The 22868-nt window shown below is 40.4% G+C and overlaps 1 protein-coding gene across 2 annotated transcripts in view; it reads right to left on the bottom strand.

The window, feature by feature from the left end:
• FAF1 (Fas associated factor 1) overlaps positions 1-22868 on the bottom strand; it is a 429817-nt gene that overhangs the window by 43070 nt on the left and 363879 nt on the right. For both annotated transcript variants that reach the window (XM_021097816.1, XM_021097817.1), the window contains exons 16-17: positions 13898-13978; positions 12515-12592 (exon numbers count right to left, since the gene is read on the bottom strand). In XM_021097816.1, coding sequence (XP_020953475.1) covers positions 12515-12592; positions 13898-13978 — 159 coding nt within the window. The remainder of the gene's footprint in view (positions 1-12514; positions 12593-13897; positions 13979-22868) is intronic.

Below are 22868 nucleotides of genomic sequence, written 5' to 3'. Positions count from 1 at the left end.
TTCTTCTTTTTAGGGCCGCACCCACGGCATATGGAAATTCCAGGCTAGGGGTGGAATAGGAGCTACAGCTGCTGGCCTACACCACAGCCAACAGGAATGCAGGATCCCCAACCCACTGAGCCAAGGCAGGGATCGAACCCACATCCTTATGGATACTACTCGGATTCATTTCCTCTGCGCCAAAACAGGAACTGATGGCTTCTATTTCTAGGAACCAAGAACTGAACATCCTGAGTTTCCTTTCTCTGAGGTCTGACTCTTTTCATCATCAACTGTTCAGATTAATTTCCTTCCTTCTTGTCTTTCCTTCCTTCCTTCTTGTTTGTTTTTGGCCATGAGGAAGTTTCCAGGCCAGGGGATCAAATCTGTGCCACAGCAGCAACCTGAGCCACAGCAGTGACAATGCTGGATCCCAAACTTGCTGTACCACCAGGGAACTCCCAGATTAACTTTCCATGTATGTGTTCCTTAAGGGTTAACCAAGAGTTGTTTGTGGGGGAAACTACCTCTGTGGATTAGTTACATACATTTTCTAAAGTATTAATAGAATCATTTGACTATTTCTAACACGGGTGGTTCTTTAAAACAATATCTTTGAGATTAAAAAGCATTCTTCCTGTTTATAAAGGTAATATATTTATTGAAAAAACTAGATTAAGTGATAAGAAAACATTACGATCAATTTCTAGATTCACCACCAAGAGACAGCCACTGTCATCATTTGAGTGTTACACCCATTAATTTTTCTAATCATTTTTTCTTTTTTTGGGGGGGGGCGAACCCAATGCGTATGCAAGTTCCTAGAAGTCTAATCGGAGCTGCAGCTGCCAGCCTATGCTACAGCCACAGCAACATGAGATCTGAGCGGAATCTGTGACCTACACTGCAGCTTGGGCAATGCCAGATCCTTAACCCACTGAGCAAGGCCAGGGATCGAATCCAAATCTTCACAGGGCCACACCCACAGCATATGGAGGATCCCAGGCTAGGGGTCGAATGGGAGCTATAGCTGCCAGCCTACACCACAGCCACGGGGCAACATCTGATCCTTAACCCACTGAGTGAGGCCAGGGATCGAACCCACGTCCTCATGGATATTAGTCAGATTCGTTTCTGCTAAACCATGATGGGAACTTCTCCCTTCTAACCATTTTTAAGCGAACAATTCAGTGGCATTAAGTACATTCACAATGTACATCACCACCATCACGTACATCACCGTGCACATCACCACCATCACGTACATCACCGTGCACATCACCACCATCACATACATCACCGTGCACATCACCACCATCACATACATCACCGTGCACATCACCACCATCACGTACATCACCGTGCACATCACCACCATCACGTACATCACCGTGCACATCACCACCATCACGTACATCACCGTGCACATCACCACCATCACGTAATCACCGTGCACATCACCACCATCACGTACATCACCACGCACATCACCACCATCACATACATCACCGTGCACATCACCACCATCACGTACATCACCACGCACATCACCACCATCACGTAATCACCGTGCACATCACCACCATCACATACATCACCGTGCACATCACCACCATCACGTACATCACCACGCACATCACCACCATCACGTAATCACCGTGCACATCACCACCATCACATACATCACCGTGCACATCACCACCATCACGTACATCACCGTGCACATCACCACCATCACGTACATCACCGTGCACATCACCACCATCACGTACATCACCGTGCACATCACCACCATCACGTACATCACCACGCACATCACCACCATCACATACATCACCGTGCACATCATCACCATCACGTACATCACCACGCACATCACCACCATCACGTAATCACCGTGCACATCACCACCATCACGTACATCACCACGCACATCACCACCATCACATACATCACCGTGCACATCACCACCATCACGTACATCACCATGTACATCACTACCACCTGTTTCTAAAACTTCACATCACCTCAGACACTCGCCATTAATTTTTCATGTGTATTTTTACATAAATATATAAACTTATTAAAAGAAAATCTGAATCAGTGTTCTATAGTAACAGCTCTATCTTTTGTTCTAAGTCATGTATTTCGTCGTCTTAAAGTTTTAATTGAAATACAACATACATAAAAAGGGCACATATCTTTTTTTTTTTTTTTTGCCTTTTCTAGGGCTGCACCCGCAGCATATGGAGGTTCCCAGGCTAGGGGTCGAATCGGAGCTGTAGCCACCGGCCTATGCCAGAGCCACAGCAACGCAGGATCCGAGCCACATCTGCGACCTACACCACAGCTCATGGCAGTGCTGGATCCTTAACCCACTGAGCAAGGCCAGGGATCGAACCAGCAACCTCACGGTTCCTAGTTGGATTCGTTAACCACTGAGCCACGACGGGAACTCCACTATACTGCCTTCTAACACTAGAGTTTAAAACACTTTAATCTTAAAATTAAATGTAAGGTAAGGTTAGGAAACAGGCTTTGCGTATGACAGTGGTTCAATACCTGGCCATTGAGGACATGACAGTCTTTATGAACTTCAGTTATCTTATGCAATGGGGCTGACAATATCGTCCTCAGAGGTTCTTGTATAAAATGTGGTCATGTTTATACAACACTTAGCAAGTACTGACACATGGTCAGCGTTCAAATTAGTGAGAAGTGCCCAGCACTGAAGCACATGCTGTAATACTGTGCTCAACAGATGACAGCATCGTTGGTCTGGTTATCATTATTATTATTCCTTCTGCACCTACTTTAAATCAGAACTCAATGTGATATTTCCTGGTTTCTCCTCCTGTTCTCCCTTTAATCCACCTGTCTGCTTGCTTCCTATTTTGACATTTCCCTGCACTGTATAACAACAGATGCTACATTATTGTCTGAACTCAACCAATTATAGCACAGTCAAATAAACAACAGTAGCTCATTACTCCATTCATTGTGCAGACAATGTCTGCTCCTCAATGCACCCGGTCTCCGGGGCTTTTCCCCAGAATGAAAACAGACCTCAGACATCCCACACCAGTGATCCAATGCAGAAAACAATGAAGAGATATTAAGTACATCTGAATTAGGATCGGAATACCCAAGCTTAACTGGTAAAAAAGGACAAAAATATATCAGCAGCTCAGTTTCAAACTGGCTAAAAGCAAAGGCCTCATGTAAGTAAACACCGCGGTAAAACAATGACATGAAGGACGCCCACACTCAAATAGCAGTCATAGTAAACACCATTGTTAAACCTCAATTTAGTTTGCTCAACAAATACAGTTTTTTATTTGCATTATTTTAGGTTTGTAACAAAACAAAAAAACCCAGCATAAGTTGGAAATATGAACTGATCTTGGGCTTTCTGTTTTACTAAAGCTATATGAATATTGAAAGCATTCACATTTGAGCGATGTGAATTCTTCTTACATGGAGCCTATATTTTAGTAGGGTGGGAGAAAAACAAATAAATTCACACACAAGAAAAATACATATAGTTTGTCACATGGTGATGAATGCTATGGAGAAAAGTACAAGCAGTATTGGTAGAGAGAGGGGTACAACTTGAAACACTGTAACTGTCAATAAGCAGATACTGTTGGCCTCAAGAGCAAAGGCCTAAGGGGGACAGGGAGTTTCATTTAGATCTGAGAGAAGTATTACAGGTAGAAGTCGCAGCAAACGCCAAGCCCCAGAGCAGCAAGGTGGCCAATGTGGCTGGAGCAGAATGATCAGGGAGAGAGGGGTAGGAGCTAAGGTTAGAGAAGAATCAAAGGATAGGAGTGATTAGATCATACGTGCCTTAACGACTTTGTTCCCATTTTAAAATTTAGGTATAATCTATATACAGTAAAATGCATTCTTTTAAATATATAGTTCTGTGAGATTTGATAACTCACATGATCCTCAATCAAAATGAATATTTCTATCAACACCACCCACTTACAAATTCCCCGAGGCAACCTCTGTTCTGTTCTCTGTCCCTGGTTTTGCCTTCTACAGAATGCTAAATAAATTTAATTATAAATATCATATAAATGCACATAATATAATGCATTTGAGACCATCCATATGGCTGAATACATCAGTGGTTCATTCTATTTATTGCTGACTGTTATTCCACTGTATAGATATACTAGAGTTTGATTACTCCTCCAGCTGGGGGACACTTGAGTTGTCTACGTTTTTGGTGACTACAAATAAAGCCATTATAAACATTTGTGCATAGATTTTTGTGTGAACATAAATTTTACTGTTACTTCCTCTTCACTTGTATAAACACCTAGGTGTGACTGCTGGGTGATATGTTACATACATGTTTAACTTATGAGAAAGTGCCAAATTATTTCCCAAAGTGGATATGCTATCATCAATGATTCTCATTAATACATGAGAGTTCCGGTTGCTCTTCATCTCTGCTATTACCTGGTATTGCCCCTTTTTCTTTTCTTTTCTTTTTTTTTTTTGTCTTTTTGCCTTTTCTAGGGCTGCTCCCACAGCATATGGTGGTTCCCAGGCAAGGAGTCTAATCGGAGCTACAGCCATCAGCCTATACCAGAGCCAGAGGAACACGGGATCCGAGCCAAGTCTGTGACCTACACCACAGCTCACGGCAATGCCGGATCTTTAACCCACTGAGCAAGGCCAGGGATGGAACCCGCAACCTCATGGTTCCTAGTCGGATTTGCTAACCACTGCGCCATGACGGGAACTCCCTATGTCAGTTACTTTAAAAAGAATTTATCAAAATATATACAGGAAAGGCAAAATGGAGTCATGGAGTCAAGTTGGGAGGCTACTAAACTAATCCAGGTAACAGACGATGGTTGCTTAGATGAGAGTGGTAGTGGTGGAGTTAGTGAGAAGTATTTGAGTTCTATATACATTTTGAAGGTAGAATCAACAGGATTTGCCTATCAAATACGGACATGAAAGAGAGAAGTCAAGGGTGATTCCAAGGCTTTTGGCTCAAACAACTCAAAGATTTTCCACTTATTATGATAGGGAAGACCGTAGAAGGACAGACATGGTGGAAGGCTAAGATCAGTTTAAGACAAGTTCAGTTTGTGAAGCTATTAGACGTCTAAGTGGAGGCGATGGGCTGGCAAGTGCATATTCAAGTCTAGAGTTCAGGGAACAGGGGGACCTGGAGATATAAATCTGGGAGCCAAATGTATAGACAGTATTTAAAGTCATGATACTTAAGATCAATAAGTTCTTATGGTATTCAACAAGAAGTATAGTGGACCTGACATAGGAACAGTTGGTCTGACCCAATCCTAAAGCCATTCTCTGCTTCTGGCCACCAATCATCCATTTAAAAATATAAATAGATTACTGCAAATAAAGAAAGCCTCACTGCTGGATAAAGTAAATCAAAGCAAATGACCATATGTCCTCAACTAAAATTCAGATATATGATACTGAGATATGAAGAACATGCTGTAGGTAGTCATTTAGGTACCAGGAAACTGAAATTTCTGGTCTATTTTAATGGCTCATGAGGACAACAGCAGAATACTTCAAATTGGAACTACCTAAGAAATTATGGCTATATGGTCTCTATAATTATTGTAAGATATATTTATATTGGCACCTAACTTATTAAGTTGTTGCAGAGAGTCAATAATATAATGTCTCTAAAGTGCTTAGCACAGAGTTTAGCACCTATTAATTGCTTAATAGTGATATGCTGATGGCAAGGAGGATTATAATTATGGCTTAGTGTAGTGGTGTTATCTGTGTGACAAGCAAGTTATATAAGATGAAACACAAATTATAAAAAGTAGTTTTACTTTAATAACTTATTCATTCTTCCTGTATGGGGTAATAGGTAGAAAGACTGCTGGGTAGGAGTTCCTGTCCTGGCGCAGTGGAAACGAATTCAACTAGGAACCATGGGGTTGCGGGTTCGATCCCTGGCCTTGCTCAGTGGCTTAAGGATTCGGCATTGCCATGAGCTGAGGTGTAGGTGACAGACGCTGCTTGGATCTGGTGTTGCTGTGGCTGTGGTGTAAGCCAGCAGCTGTAGCTCTGATTAGACCCCTAGCCTGGGAACCTCCATATGCTGTGGGTGCAGCTCCCCCCACCCCCAAAAGAATACTGGGTAGGACTTCTGGTTCCGCTTTTACCAGGCAAGTGTTAGATAAGAATTTTAAAATAGGCTTTCAAATTCTGCTACAATCTTACTTTCTACACCTGTAAGATGGTAATGACATTTTCTCCCTTACCCTTTCTGTAGGATGGTAATGAAAATTAAATCAGAGAACTGAAGAGATGGATGTGCTGATGCTTCCAATTCCATGCTCTTCTGTTCTTTCATCTACTGGTTTTAATATTGCTTAAGGTTTTTCACTTGCAGAGGCACCAAGATGTGAAAGGAACCAACTCTGGGTAGACAGGCAAAAACATAACTTCAAAATTTTCCGTTTGAAAGAACTGGCAGCAAAAGGAATATAGCTTTGTGCCCATTTTCTCACATTCACGATTCTCCAAAACTTGGCCTTTTAGCCTCAGCTCTAATTATTAAGACTGTGTCCTAAATGTGTCCATTTACTGTTCCTTAGGAAGCCTTCTGCCTTTCTCCCTTTGTTCATCATTACTCAGCCTCTGCCCCACTTTTCACCACCCATCCAACCACCCATCTATTCATCAATCCATCCAAAATCGTCTTCTACCTCATCTTGTCTTATCAATCTTCCAAAGCGTCCTCCCTCTGTGAGGTCTTTCCTGTTGCCTTCCTAGTCAGAAATCATTCAAACCTATGGTTTTTACAATGTATAGTATCTTTTCCTATCCTTATTTTGTGTTCATCTATCCTCCTGTATTAAACAGTGAGCTCCTTGAGGGCAGAGGCTGTCTCACATATCCTATAGAGTATCCATAGCAGTCAACTTAGTGATTTGTACATAGAAGATCAACAAATATTTGCTGAATATTGACTGATTAAAAGACTTGGGAATAAAAATTCTTAGTTGAAACCTTCTCTACTTACCCAAAACTTAGGTGTCAAAAATAATATTCATGTAGGATTTCTTAGAGGCTATGCAGTTCATACATTTTAGTTACTGTAAAATCCATCCTTTAAACTGGACTACCAGAAAACTGTATTGTTTCTGCCTTTGCAGAGATGCTTTTACTAAACTCTGCTTTGGCCTTATGACTCTGAGTCACATAAAGTTGTAAGAAGCTATTATACATGACTCACTCTTACTACTGTAGCTAGTGGATATAGCTGGGGATAGTATTAATAACCAAACTACACAGCCTCCTCTTTTTTTTGATCTTTTTAGGGCTGCACCTGAGGCACATGGAGGTCCCCAGGCTAGGGGTCGAGTTGGAACTACAGCTGCCAGCCTACACCACAGGCACAGCAAGGCCAGATCCAGCTGCATCTGTGACCTATACCATAGGTCATGGCAATGCCAGATCCTTAACCCATTGAGCAAGGTCAGGGATCAAACCTGTGTCCTCATGGAGGCCAGTCAGATTTGTTTCCACTGAGCCATGACGGGAACTCTGACAGCTTCCTCTTGAATGGGAATGACAGGAAACATTGTTCTAAGGTCTCTGTGCGTGAAAAATCTAGGCACCTTTTGAGGGACTATAACATCGGCCTTTATCTGATGTTAAAGACAGAGTGAAACTTGCAAACCATCATATTTTCCTTTTTTTAGCCCAAGAGAAACATATAACACATTCTGTGGCAAATATACAGAACTCAGTCACATGCATTTGGTGCCTGTACTAGATTATCTGTTGTCAGCATAGTAATATTTTTTGTCTTTTGTCTTTTTAGGGCCACACCCATGGCATGTGGAAGTTCCTAGGCTAGGGGTCCAACTGGAGCTGTTGTTGCCGGCCTATGCCACAACAACGCCAGATCTGAGCTGCGTCTGTGACCCACACCACAGCTCATGGCAATGCCAGGTCCTTAACCCACTGAGCGAGGCCAGGGATCGAATCTACAACCTCGTGGTTCCTAGTTGGATTCGTTTCTGCTGCTCCACGTCAGGAACTCCAGAATACTAATCTTGCCTTTAGCTTTATCTTTCTTTATTTGACCTTGTCCTGATTTCTGTATCTTTTGTTTTTCATCCAGTGGGATTGCATACATTTATATAAGTTACTAAAACACATTTTGGAAAGAATAAGTAAGTATATAAATTAGTAAAATAGCAGAAATTTTTGCTGTCATTTCTTTGTTTTTCCTTCAGAATAGTTTTAGAGACTTTCACTTTATCATTGCCAAGGACTAGATCAAAATGTCTAAGAGTTTCCTGGTGGCTTAGGTGGTTAAGGATCTGGCATTGTCACTACTGTGACATGGGTTTGATCCTTGGCCTGGGAACTTCTGCATGGTACAGGCACAGCCACCAAAAAAAAAAAAAAAAAAAAAAAAAGGCCTTCCTAGACTTTACTGATTTTTATGGGGGGGTGGGGGTGCACCCAAGGCATATGGAGGTTCCCAGGCTAGGGATCGATTTTGCTGATTTTACTCCAATACTTACCACACAGCAAAATAAGGCCACTCTCTAAGGAATTTCCTATAACCAAGGTGATTTGACTAATCAACATTTCATTTTTCTAAAGGATTTTGAAATACTAGAGGTAATAAAAATAATAAAACTACTCTTGTTTCTCAATACGATTTTATGGGTTAGGATTTCTGGTTAGAAGGAGAGGCAGTGTTACTGTGAAAAGTCAGGTGACCTGGCTTCTAGTCCAGATTATGTGTCCAACCAGTTTGGTGACCACAGGCAAGCTGTATAATCTCTCTGGGTCTCCGTTTCTTCAGAGGTTACATAATACCAGCTTTTCCCAAAGAGTTGTTTGTCATACTCTAGTGTGCTGAAATATGTTAACTGGTACTCCAAGAAAAAAGGGACAAATAAGTTTAGATAGGACTGAATTAAGATAAATTAAAGATAAACAGTTTCTTAATGGTGGGATTTATAAGAGCTTTTAACATGCCTTTCTGGGGGAGAGGACAGACACAGCATTACCTGAATTGTTTTTGAGAGCACATCAATGGACAAGTGCGAGTAATACCTAGCTGCAAAGAAGGCTTATCCTTTCTTCCCCTTTGCCCCGTCCTTGCACATGTTTACAGCTAGAACATACACACGGAGATAACGCTAAAGGATGTTTAGGGGGTTTTCTATGACAGGACGGGGGTTATCTACATTTGGAAAGAGAGAAAATTTTAGCCCTGGGTAAATAAATTAAGTCATCAGAAGAAAGTACATACGCTACCAAGCTCTGGATCCAGAGCATGCAGTTAACTGTGAACACTTGACATTTAGCAAGAATATGGTTGAAGATACACTACTGAGAGAGCACATTTTGTGAAAGAGCCTGAAAGCGAAAAGCCCTAATTTTTAAAACTGTAGTTCTTGAAATAGCCTAAGAGTACAGTGACAAACCACAGATCTAAACTGTTGTGGAACTCTGCATTCATGATTCCTATAGTCACATACGATGATATAAGGCCTTCTTCTAATGGAGTGGAGTCTTAAAGACCTAGGTAAGAATCTCAGGTATTCCCATTTCTATATGCAACTTCTCAATGAGCTTCAGTTTTCTCACTTGGAAAGAGAAGTCCCTAACCCTGTTTCTTGTTTTAATGGTCAATGAGTAAGCATAGGTTAAGCAGCTAGCAGAGTACTTGATACATAGAAATGTTCAACAAAATATTTTCCATCTTCCACTACTGAGAGTCCCCAGCATGTATAAAGACTAAGAGCTTGTCAGGCACAGCATCTTGTACATATAAGATATGTTTGAACACGAATAAACTCTGATTTACAAACAGTGAAATCTTACACATCTCTCAAGAACTCATTCAAATATCACTGCTTTTGTAACACTGTCTGATTACAAAAGCTGTAGAAGATTTTCACTTTGCCCCTGAACTTTCAAAGTATTTTGCTTTTATTTCTGTTATGGTGTTTAGTACGTTTTCCCTTGATTGGCTGTTACTTGTAGACATGTTATACATCTTCCCTAAAAGATGTAATCTCTTCTTGCAGGTGAAAAATGTCTTACTATCATCTGATTCCCTTTCAGTGCTTAGCACAGTTCTTATTAAAAAAAAAAAATATTTGTTGATGATGCTGGAGAGGGTGCAGAGAAAAGGAAGCCCTCCTACACTGCTGGTGGGGATGCAAATTGGTACAGTCACTATGGAAAACAGTATGGGGTTTCCTTAAAAAACTAAAAATATAACTACTGTATGATCCTGGAATCTCACTCCCAGGCATATATAAAAGTGAAAAATTTTTATGAAAATACATAAAAGATGAAAATTCTATTTCGAAAAGATACTTGCACCCCAGTGTTCACAGCAGCACTATTTATAACAGCCAAGACATGGAAATGACTTAAGTATCCATCAACAGATGAATGGATAAAGATGTGAAGATGTGGTGTGTGCATGCACCTGTGCCCCCATGCCGTGTGCACACAAACGCACGTACACACACACAGGAATATTACTCAACCATAAGAAAGAATGAAATATTGGGAGTTTCCAGCATAGCTTGGTAGAAATGAATCTGACTAGTATCCATGGAGACACAGGTTCAACTCCTGGCCTCGCTAAGTTAGTTAATGATCTGGTATTGCTGTGAGTTGTGGTATAGGCCAGTGGCTACAGCTCTGATTCGACCCCTAGCCTGGGAACCTCCATAAGGTGTGGGCGTGACCCTAAAAAGGCAAAAAAAAAAAAAAAAAAAAAAAGAATGAAATATTGCCGTTTGCAGCAACATGGATGGTCCTAGAGACTATCATACTAAGTGAAGTAGGTCAGACAGAGAAAGACAAATGCATGCTAAGGGGGAAGAAGTGGGGAGGGATAAATTAGGGGCATGGGATTAATAGATATGCACTACTAGATATATAAAAGAGAAAAAGAGATAAACAACAAGGGTTTACTCTGTAGCACAGGGAACTATATCTGATATCTTGTGATAACCTACAATGGAAAAGAATATGAAAAAATGAAATATTCATATATTTCATATATCTACATCTGAATCACTTTGCCATATACCTGAAACTAATGCAAAACTGTAAATCAACGATACTTCAATTAAAAGAAAACCCGTTGAATAAGGTACAAGGTAGCATCCTCTGACCAAGAATGATAACTAATGGCGTTTTCCTCAGACCAAGTTAGGGCCCTCTAGGCCTTTCCACTACTTGTTAGATGGCTTCTCTTTTTATAGGTGAATCTTGCCATTATCATTAACCCCATGTCTAGAAAAAAGTTCTAAAAGTCCTTCTGTGTGAACCATCCTAGGAAGTCATTTGACACTCCTTCTCTTTTTCCCCACTGCACTTTAGGTAAACCTCTATAATAACTTTTACATATGGTACATGATTCTATTTTTATAAGACTATGAACTCCTGGAGGGGAGGACTCACATCTGTTTCCTCACTCCCTAATAGATTTGTACTAAGTAGTCAAAAAAATATCTGCATAATGAGTGAACGAAAAATTCTCTCTACTGTCATAGACATGACATGAACTCAGGGGGCTGGATATCAGCCAAGCTACATGGATTTCTCATACATGCAAGATGTGCAAGATGTTGCAGAAGTAACTCATAGTGCCTTTTGATGGCTAAAGTGAGGCCTGGGAAAAGGGGAGAAAAATACAGTCTTTTTGTTCTTGGGGTGAGACAATATTTAGGAAGGATGGGAGTACTTGCCAGGCACGAAAAGGGGAGAGGAACTGAAAAGAATAGAAAACAATGAATCTAGTACAAGGTCAGGTTTTCTAAGAGTTCAACACAACACATCAGGAATGATTCTTTTAAAATAAGATTAGTCTCATATATACATTACTGTATAAAATAGATGATTAACAAGAACTTATAGCACAGGAAAATCTACTTAATAGTTTGTAATAACCTATATGGGAAAAAAGAATAGATATATTTATACGTATGACTGATTCACTGTGCTGTACAGCTGAAACTAATATAACATTGTAAGTCAACTATACTCCAAAAATAAAGTTTTAAAAATAATTTTAAAAAAAGTTAGTCTTGGGAGTTCCCGTCGTGGCGCAGTGGTTAACGAATCCGACTAGGAACCATGAGGTTGCGGGTTCGGTCCCTGCCCTTGCTCAGTGGGTTAACGATCCGGCGTTGCCATGAGCTGTGGTGTAGGTTGCAGACGCGGCTCGGATCCCGTGTTGCTGTGGCTCTGGCATAGGCCGATGGCTACAGCTCCGATTCAACCCCTAGCCTGGGAACCTCCATATGCCGCGGGAGCGGCCCAAGAAATAGCAACAACAACAACAACAACAACAACAACAAAAAAGACAAAAAAAAAAAAAAAAAAAGTTAGTCTTCACACTCTAATGAATCTGGGAAAAGTGGAAAGAAGTAAGTTGCAAGAAACATGAACAGCCTTAGGAGCCTATGCAGTGGGAAACAGACCTAGCTTTTGAATACGTTTTCTAGAAATTATGTCCTACCTCACGTTCCTCTTCTTGTTCTTTGCGGATCTGCTCCAAACGAAACTGTTCTGCCATTTCTCTCTCATGAGCTTCCCTCTGTTGATAAAAGAGAAACAGATCTAACACTGAATAAACACTGGCCTACTTTAAAAACAGAGAGAGAGAGAGAGAGGGGAAAAGAAAGAGAAAGAAAAAGAAGAGTCCCCGTTGTGGAGCAGCGGAAACAAATCTGACTAATATGCATGAGGATGCGAGTTCAATTCCTGGCCTCGCTCAGTGGGTTAAGGATCCAGTGTTGCCATGAGCTGTGGTGCAGGTCTCAGATGTGGCTCGGATTCCATGTTGCTGTGGTTGTGGAGTAGGCCAGCAGTTGTCACTCCAATTTGATCCCTAGCCTGGAAACTTCCATGTGACGCACTTGCGGCCCTAAAAAGTGGGGGGGGGGGGGGGAGAAAGAAAAAGAGCTCATTTCCAGTATGGCCCATAGGTACACCTTGGTAATCAAAGCATTTTTCTCTTGAACAAGGATGGAAAAAAAGTAACAACAAACCATAGTTCTCGGATCCTGCTGGGTTCCTATCCAAACACCCGGGGAGCTCTGGGTAGCGTAGCATTCAAGATCCTTTAGAACTTCTCTGGTCTTTTCTGCTACCTCTCCTGTACCCAAATATCAAACTCCATTCACATCAGCCTCCATCATGAGCCCGTGCGTTCCGGCCCCTTGCTGCTAGCATATATCACTTCATCCTACTTTTCTCTATCCAGTTTGGATGTATCATCTCTTCTATGAAACCCTTCCTAGTACGTTCCCCATTTTGTGGTTCTCCAAAAAACTGGGAAAAACTCCTGTTCCCTGAACTCTCACAGAGCTCAGTGCTTTCCCAAGGCATTCATTTCCTAAGACATCCTCATCTAAGTGTCCGGCTTATCCGTGCTCTTGACTTAATCTACTCTATGCCACAGTGTGACCCTCCTTTTGAGGGCAGAAACTGTGGCTTATTCATTTTCCTGTCCTTCACTTCCCAGTACAGAAGTGGGTGCTCAGGAAGCACTACATAAATCAGTGATTCTCAATTCTGACTGCACATTACAATCACCTGAAGAGCTTTTCTTAACACTGATAGATTTTACCACAGACTGATTAAAAAACAAAAGAAGTAAATACCATGCCCACTTTTGTTTTCCTTTCTCATGATTCTTTGAAAAATTTAGCTTGTCAAAATGAACCAAGCTTTAAGAACCAGGGGTAGAATTATATTCTTTCTGTTAATTGAATCTTGCTTTCTCTACTGCAAACCCAACTCTCTCAGGGATCAAAATGATTAAAGAGCTGGCACTTAAATAATGAAAGACTATTTAGGATTGAGTTCTTTATCCTAGAAGTCCCTTGACCAAACCTACCTTTGCTCTGTCTGCCTCAAGTGAAAGGCGATAGGCCTCATCTTGCTCTCTCTTCACATTTTCTCTGGCTTCTCGTTCATCCTTAAAAGAAAGGAAAATGATTCAAATGTGCTTTACCATATCACTGTTTTTACAGAAAAAAACAATGATAATCCCCCATCTTACTCATATGTAAATTTTATTATAATTAAACAAGGCACTTTAAAAATGTATGGTATAAATAAGTCAACAAATAACAAGGTGAACAGCATAGGAGATAAGTGAAAATAATGATGTTCAAACCTAGCTCTACCACTTGTCAGCTGTGTGACCTTGGGCAAGCTATTTAACCTCTCTGGATCTCAGTTTCCTCAACTGTAAAAAGTAAACAATGTTTGTCTCATAGTGCTCTTGGGAGAATTAAATGTAATCACATATAAACTATCTAGCAAAGCACCTGACCTTTAGTTCATGTCACAGCGATTAGTTCCCTTCACCTTTTCTCCTGATTTTTCTAAGATGAACTTGGAGATTATCAGCATGGGGACTAAGAGCTAGGAGAGCGTGAACGACTAGGAAGTAATTCCCTGGGCAGCACAGAAAGAGGCTGAAAGAAAAATACGCTGCTTAACCTCAGCCAGATGACACCGCTGAAGCTCAGCTACCAACTAAGTATTTTCCCACAACATTTGCATTCATGAAGTGTGCATGACGCATAAGTTATTTATGTTGAAGATCTTTTAGAATATTTTTAGTGTCTGAAGCAATTACGCCTTCCGCCTACATCTAAACTGTAATTTCATATGAAATTAAAAGTTAATTCAACTTCTTATCTGTTCAATTCTGGCATATAGCCAATACACGTGTACTTGAATTTTACAGAATATCCACACCTGCTGATACTAGCGTATCGGTTCCCTTTTTGATCATTTTGTACATCAGGCCGCATCATATGAAGTCAACAATTTTTTACTGGTTTTGACCTATAAAAATGGCAATTTCATATGGTTTAACTTAATTCTTTCTTTTTGTTTCCCCAATTCGATATATGCTTACTCAGGTTCAGTATATGCTTAGCATTATCTTAGGTGTTCCCTCTGACTGGCCTTCTCCCTGAAGCCTCATACTCCTTTCGGTTTCAGTGATTCCATTAATTCCACAATCTCTGATACGAATAGTAGTATTTCATTGATTCTTAATCTTTCAAATAAAAAATGAGATAGAGTTAGATGTTGCTGGCCTGAAGCTAACTGCTATACCATCTCTGATGAAAGGGTATGAAAGGGAAATTATATGTTAGAACAAATAGAGACCGCTTAGGCTGCAAAGCAGTCAGGATAATTTACATGTTATATAATATCACACATGACGGAAAACAGGTTTTAAAAACTCCTACTTGGAGACTCATACTTAGCTATTAGCATTTTTATTTTCAAGAAATACAAGCATATTTCTTTAAGTATATTTTCACTAATTCCAAATGGGTTTTCTCACGTTGGTCTGTATACCACAGTTTTATTATTATCAGATATAATCTGCCTGAAAGGACACATTTTGTTTATTTCTGTTTATATTTGCATTAACCTAATTGATTACTCTGTAAATTCCTTCTCTTACTCAATAAACAAGTTTGTATAGAGTGGCCACTTAATAGTTCATTTGACACTGGCTGACCCATATCTGATATATACTATCTTAAACAGTCACCAAGGAGAGGTAATGAGATTAGCAGACCTGTGCTCAAGTTCTAGCCCTGCTAGTAGCAAGCTGTGCGTTTCTTCAGAAAACAATGTCTCCCTTTTTCATCATTTATTAAATTAAATAATTGAATTTTTGGAGTTCCCATTGTGGCTCAGTGGTAACGAACCTGACTAGTTCATCCATGAGGACTCCGGTTTGATCCTTGGTCCTAGTCAGTGGGTTAAGGATCTAGTGTTGCTGTGGGCTGCAATGAAGGCTGAGGATGTGGCTTGGATCTGGAATTGCTGTGGCTCATCCACAAAGCAGCCCTATCTGAGTCAATGAAACTGACTGGCTAGGCAGAAATGACCTGTTATGACACTATGTACACAAAGTGACCTTCTAAAAGCTAGCATAGCTGGAAGCCCTCTCTGAGCACAAATAGAGTTTCTAATGAAAGTATTCTAGGTAAACAACTCTTTTTTAAAACCGACTGTAGGAGTTCCTGTCGTGGCTCGGTGGTTAACGAATCCGACTAGGAACCATGGGGTTGCGGGTTCAATCCCCGGCCTTGCTCAGTGGGTTAAGGATCCAGTGTTGCCATGAGCTGTGGCGTAGGTTGCAGATGTGGCTTGGATCCCGCGTTGCTGTGGCTCTGGCATAGGCTGGTGGCTATAGTTCCGACTGGACCCTAGCCTGGGAACCTCCACATGCTGCGGGAAGCCCAAGAAATGGCAAAAAGACGGAAAAAAATAAATAAATAAAAATAAAAATAAATAAATAAAAAATAAAAATAAAATCGACTGTAACAGATATGACAGGCTATTAAATAAAAGGATCCCTGCCACAAAATATGGCACCTATTGTGAGAGGACTTCCTAAATCAGCTAACTTGCTTCCTTCCCTTTCCCCTTCTCTCCCTTCTATTTCTCTTTCCTCCTTTCCTTCTTAGAAATATTCATTAAGCATGAATTCTACTTTAGGCATCACACTAGTGGTGGGGACACAGAGGCAGGCCACAGTTTAAGAGAGGAAGGCGTAAGATAATCATGCTTGGACCACCTTCATTATTATTTTAAGGAGTCTACTGATTTATTGTAAAGAGTTCAATGTTCAAGTTTTATATCGCTTTCCTCTTATTCCTTAATTAATGTCACTCTCTCCTGCTGGAAAACCCTGTTCTATTGGCTGTATCACTCAAAACCCTACCAGCATTTCATTTACTTTTGGAAATATACAAGGCCGACATGTCCCACAGAACCACTATACAGCTGAAGAAACCGGAATCATATGAGGGTAATAATGACTTATGCAAGACCATTAAGTCAGTAGCAGAACTTATATCTGAATCCCAGTCTCCCAACATCCTCCTCCCCCCCGCCCCCCCGCCCTGGCCCCAGCAATCCCTATCACAGACAGAAGGACTGGCTCAGGCATGTGGCTCAGGATGAATTTTCCTAAACTCATCATGGTCACAGCTTCTTGTATGTTTGGCAGTTGCTTGTGAATGGCTATCATTTCTTCTCTTCTGTCTCATAGATTTTACTCTTGCCTCTCCAATTGTTCTATTCACAATCACTTTCAAATTGGGGATTCAGAGAACACCTCTTAGATCCCCCCCCCATATTATTCTATATGATTAGATTTTAAAGAAAATTCCAGGTGCTGAGGTTAACACTTCATATATATATATATATATATATATATATAAATTTGTTCTCATGAAAGGTAGATGTGCATCTTGGAACTTCTCCTGTGTCCTATAAATACTGCCCTTATAGAGGTTTCCCTTGCTAAATCTTAGAGGATGCATCAGACAAAGTTATTAGAAGCTGGATGATCAGGTTCAGGAATAGGTTTCAGGTGCTGCCTTGGCTATGGCTTGAGCTACTTGGTATGCAAACACTCCTTGTTACAGCAAAGTGAGAAGCTGGATTGCTCAAAACTAAGAGATCATCTCCACTGGAGCCTTTCATCTGTCACTGCTCTCATACTGCTTTGTGCTACACTCATCTGTATATGTGTCTCACTGTCCCTACCTGAGCTGTAAGCTCTCAGAAGGAAGGGATGCTGTATTTCATACAGTATCTAGGCTACCATCTTACACATGGCAAACATTCAATACACATTTGTCAGATGAATGAGTGGAATTACCAGTGCTCAACAGTTATATACCTAAAGTTGTGGAAAGTATTTTTCAGACTCATAATTTTTTATGCAAGTGTATTTTTTCCTATTCTGAGTAGTTTAATGACTTGTTAAGAAGTGCTGGGATTATAATTCAAACCTAGTCTTCCTCTCCCGAAAGCCTATGCTTTTCCTCTACTGTGGTACACAGGGTGGCTCAATATCATTGTACATCTCTGAGACAGTGGCCACTGAATTAGATTTCACCTACAACCCATTAAAAACAATGTCCATTAAAAAGAATGAAAACATTTTATAAGCTATCAACTGGTTCCTAAATGAGGAATTTAACCAGAAATGGAATTTAAGTGTAACTTGTTTCTCCTCGGTAGTGTTTAAAATTAGTAGTTATCCATTAATTCTCAAAGGACTAATGTAATACTTCAAATTACCAAACTGAAGCAGGCTATAGTGGTTAGGCCTGTTTCAAATAATAATCAACTGCATACATAAACACCCATGTGCATATGGTATTTATTTGTTCCTCTGAATGCCCAGGTTAGAATGTACACATTGCTCTTTGCTCTAATAAGTAGGATCCTAAAAACAGGGAAATGGTCCTGGCCTGTCTCTAAGGAGATATGGACCAAGATGACATGAAATTCTTCAACATAAATACTTAGAGATAGTAGATAAAATATAGCAAAAAATTTTAAAAGTACTAATCAGCATGTGAGAAAGAACAAAGAAAGAAAAATTCCTAGGTAACAGAAATGAAGGGGAAATTGAAAATCAATGCTGCCAATGATGAGGTAATATGGAAAGTGACAAGCAGATTATCTGTCTGGGTAATCTAGAGGCCCAAATGGAACCAAATTTTATTTTAGACCCAAGGAAGGCAGGAAGTTGGAAAGGCTACCTGTGGGATAACTTTTGGCCATCTAATATAAGTTTAATTTCAGTCTAGAAATAAGATGCAGGGAAGAGGGGGAGAAAAATTATTTTAAGAAATAATGGATGAGATCCTGCTGTGTAGTACTGGGAACTATGTCTAGTCATTTAATGATGGAGCATGGGATAACGTGAGAAAAAAGAATGTATATATGTATGTGTAACTGCGTCACCATGCTGTTCAGTAGAAAAAAAATAATGTATTAAAAAAAAAAAAAAAAGGAAACCAAACAGGAGCAGCAAAACTAATAATACAGTACATTGCTTTGAGCAAAGAAAAAAAAAAAAAAAAAAAAAAAGAAAAGAAAAGAAATAATGGGAGTTCCCTTCGTGGTGCAACAGAAACGAATCCAACTAGAATCCATGAGGATGTGGGTTTGATCCCTGGCCTTACTCAGTGGGTGGGGGATCTGGTGTTGCTGTGGCTGTGTAGCTCTGATTCTACCCCTAGCCTGGGAATTTCCATATGCTACAGGTGCGGTCCTAAAAAAAAAAAAAAGAAAAAAGAAAAAAGAAAGAAAGGCGTTCCCGTCGTGGCACAGCAGAAATGAAGCCGACTAGGAACTATGAGGTTGCAGGTTTGATCCCTGGCCTTGCTCAGTGGGTTAAGGATCTGGTGTTGCTGTGAGTAGCGTTGCTGTGGTGTAGGCCGGCAGCTGTAGCTCCAATTAGACCCCTAGCCTGGGAACCTCCATGTGCAGTGGTTGTGGCCCTGAAAGGATAAAAGACAAAAAAAAAAAAAAAAAGGATTCAGCACTGCTGCAGCTGTCTTAGAAGCTTAGATATAAAACTTTTTGTTTTGAACTGCTTGGTATATTGGCTTAGTTTCAGGCAATGACTGTTCAGCATCTACTATGAGTAGTATTCCGAGCCAGATATTGTGGGAAAGTGAAAGATGTTAAACTGGTCCTACTATAAAAGTGTTTTAAACTTCATCTAAAAGAAAGATACAAACAATCTTGAGGGGGTTATTTTTATGGAGACGTTGTAGTTATATACCACTGTTATGAAATTTCCATTGTTAAAAGCACAGACTTACCTTTCTAAATGAAAATCACATCACAACGCTCCTCTTTCCTAACTTTCAATGATAATCCCATACCTTTAGGATAAAGTCTAAGTTTCTTAGCACAGACGCTACTTCATCAGCTTCATTACCCACTGCCCCTCTTCCATACCCTATGCTCTAGCCATACAAGCCTCTTCACAGCTCCCTGAACAGACCAGGCTTTGCGTGCCTCTCTGCCTTTGCATGTGCTCTACCCTTGGCCTGGAATACTTCTCCTTTGGCAAAATTACACTCATCTTTCAGGCCCAACTCAAGGGTCTAGGCACTCACGGGTACTCTTTCCACTCTCAACCCTAGACTGAATGGCTTCACTTCTGTGTTCTATTCACATTGTATTATTATAATGATATATTTACATATATGTCTCTCCCACTAGACTGAGCACTTACTTGGAGGGTAGGAATACTGTTTTATTAATCTCTGAATTTCCAGCATAAGTTAACATTGCCAAGTTGGCACTTGATAGATAATAATGATAGTTAACATTAAGTGAATGCTTACTATATGCCAGGCAACCTTCTTCTTTTTTTTGCAGCTGCACCCTTTGCATTTGGAGGTTCCCAGGGTAGGGTTCAAATCAGAGTTATAGCCACCAGCCTACGCCACAGCCGCAGCAACACCAGATCCGAGTTGTGTCTGTGACCCACACCACAGCTCATGGCAAGGCCAGATCCTAACCCACTGAGTGAGGCCAGGGATCGAACCCGCCACCTCATGGTTCCTAGTCGGATTTGTTTCTGCTGCGCCACAACGGGAACTACCTCCCACCGCTCTTGCTTTTAAAGCGTCACCTTCTGGTCCAACTGGGACAGAACTAGAGTTCAGATATCGATGATCTTATTTTTGAAAATTTCTCAGGCCACAGGATATTCTGATAGTCTTGTTTACAAAACAAGATATTTAAATAGTAACTCATATTTTAAAATATCAGAATTAGACATTTCTCCAAAGAAGATATATCAATGGCCAATAAGCACATGAAAAGATGTCCAATGTCACCAGTCATTAGGGAAACGGAAATCAAAACCACAAGGAGGAGCTCTCTGTGGTGCAGCAGCTTAAGAGTCTGGTGGTGCCACTGCATTTGCTTGGGTTGCTTCTGTGCTGTGGGTTTGATCCCTGGCCTGGGAACCCCCCCCCCAAAAAAAAGAGACCACAAGGAAATATCACCTTATATCCACTTAGGATAGCTATAATTTTTAAAAAGAGAGAGAAAATAAAAGTATTAGCAAGGATGTAGAGAATCCTTGTAACTTGCTGGTTGGAATGTAAATGGTACAGATGCTATGAAAACAGTCTGGCGGTTCCTGAAAAAGTTAAACATAATTACCACATGACCCAGTGATCTCTTCTAGGCATATACCCCCCAAAAATGATGACAGGGACGCAAACAGATACTTGTACACAAATGCCAATTCCATCATTATTGACAACAGCCAAAAGATGGAAATAATCCAAATGCTCATTAACAGATGAATGGATAAGCAAAATGTGATATATCCATACAAAGGAATATTATTCAGCCATAAAAAGAACAAAATACTGATATATGCTGCTTAGGTCCAATATGGGTGGACCTAAGTGAAAGAAGCCAGACACTAAAGTCACATGTTGTATGACTGCATTTGTATGAAAATATCAAGAGTAGGCAAATCCATACAGACAGAAAGTAGCATGGTGGATGCTAGAGGCTGGTGTGGGGCAGAAGAGGTTGGGAGTGACTGCTCAATGGGTATGGGGGCGATAAAAACATTTTGGAACTAGAGGTAACAGTTGCACAACACGGTGAATGTACAAAATGCCACTGAACTGTATCCTTTAAAATGGTTAATTTTACGTTATCTCAATTTTATAAAAAAAAAAAAAAACCACAAAAACCCTTCAAGTAGCAAATTAGAGAGTCAAGAACAAAGTAGCAACAAAGTTCTCTACGGTGCGAAAAGGGAGAGGAATATTTTTATTTTTCTGCACTTGGAAGTATAAATGATGAGGGCACTGCTTGAAAACGTGTTAAACTGACATTTAAAGAAGTACTGCCTGGAGTTCCCATTGTGGCTCAGCAGTGACAATCTGACTGGTATCCATAAGGGCACAGGCTCGATCCCTGGCTTCACTCAGTGGGTTGGGATCTGGTGTTGCTGTGAACTGCGATGTAGGTCACAGACTCAGCTTAGATCTGGCATTGCTGCGGCTGTGGTGTAGGCCAGCAGCTGTGGCTCTGATTCAACCCCTAGCCTGGGAACCTCCATATGATGTGGGTGTGTCCTTAAAAAGATGGAAAAAAAAAAAAAAAAAAAAAAAAGAAGAAGTACTGCCTGGTAGCACTGACTCCATGGTGTACTGTGGCCAGACATGCATCTTCCAGCCAAAGAGCTTGGATTCTACACCTTGTTCTATCCTGATGGCAGAACAGTAAAGGGAAAAAGTGCAGCTCCAAACACAGACGTCTAGACTTGGTTTGAATTTCAGGTCTGCCACTTAACTTCTGTGTCCTTGGCAAATTCCTTTTTTGACAATGATCAATTTTACCTCTAAAATGGGGAAAATACCCCCTTGTTGAATCCATGGAAGGATAAATGAAATGATGAGCACATATCACCTAGCATAGTGGGCATCTGATAAATGGGACTGCAGAGGCCATTTAAGAAAGGTTATCCTAATAATCATTGGCCCTCATCAACATCCTAAAAATATTAATTCTTTTCCTTGTAACAAACAGATGTGTAACCTCAGACCAAACAGTTGAATTTCTTCTAAGAATTGCCTGGAGAGGACCTGGCGCAAATTACCCCTCATTAAGAGAATCAGTTTTCAATAGGTAAACTGGGAATGGCACAGGAGGGTAAGGAGGGTGAAGTTCATGCATAATTATATGACCATGAGCCCCAGGTCTCTGAAACATCTTCCCTTGTTCTGCAGCTGACTGCTGTACCCCACCCAAGTCACTGTTTATGTACCAGGGCTCTGATAGGTGTCTCAGGGCCAAGAAAAGAATATTAAAGGTCCTAAGCAGAGATGAGGCATCATATGTAATTTAGAAGAAAAACAATACTTAAACTGTATTCAGAAGTCTGACAAAATTATTATTTTTGTTAAGATTACTTTGATTTTTCTGAAATACCAAAAAGTTCAAAAAAGTATCTCTCTCTGTAGATAAAATTTTCC

This window comes from Sus scrofa, chromosome 6, assembly GCF_000003025.6.
Source record: "Sus scrofa isolate TJ Tabasco breed Duroc chromosome 6, Sscrofa11.1, whole genome shotgun sequence".
Classification (NCBI taxonomy): domain Eukaryota; kingdom Metazoa; phylum Chordata; class Mammalia; order Artiodactyla; family Suidae; genus Sus; species Sus scrofa.
Note: the sequence above shows the minus strand (reverse complement) of the source record. Positions and strands in the feature narration are given on the sequence as shown.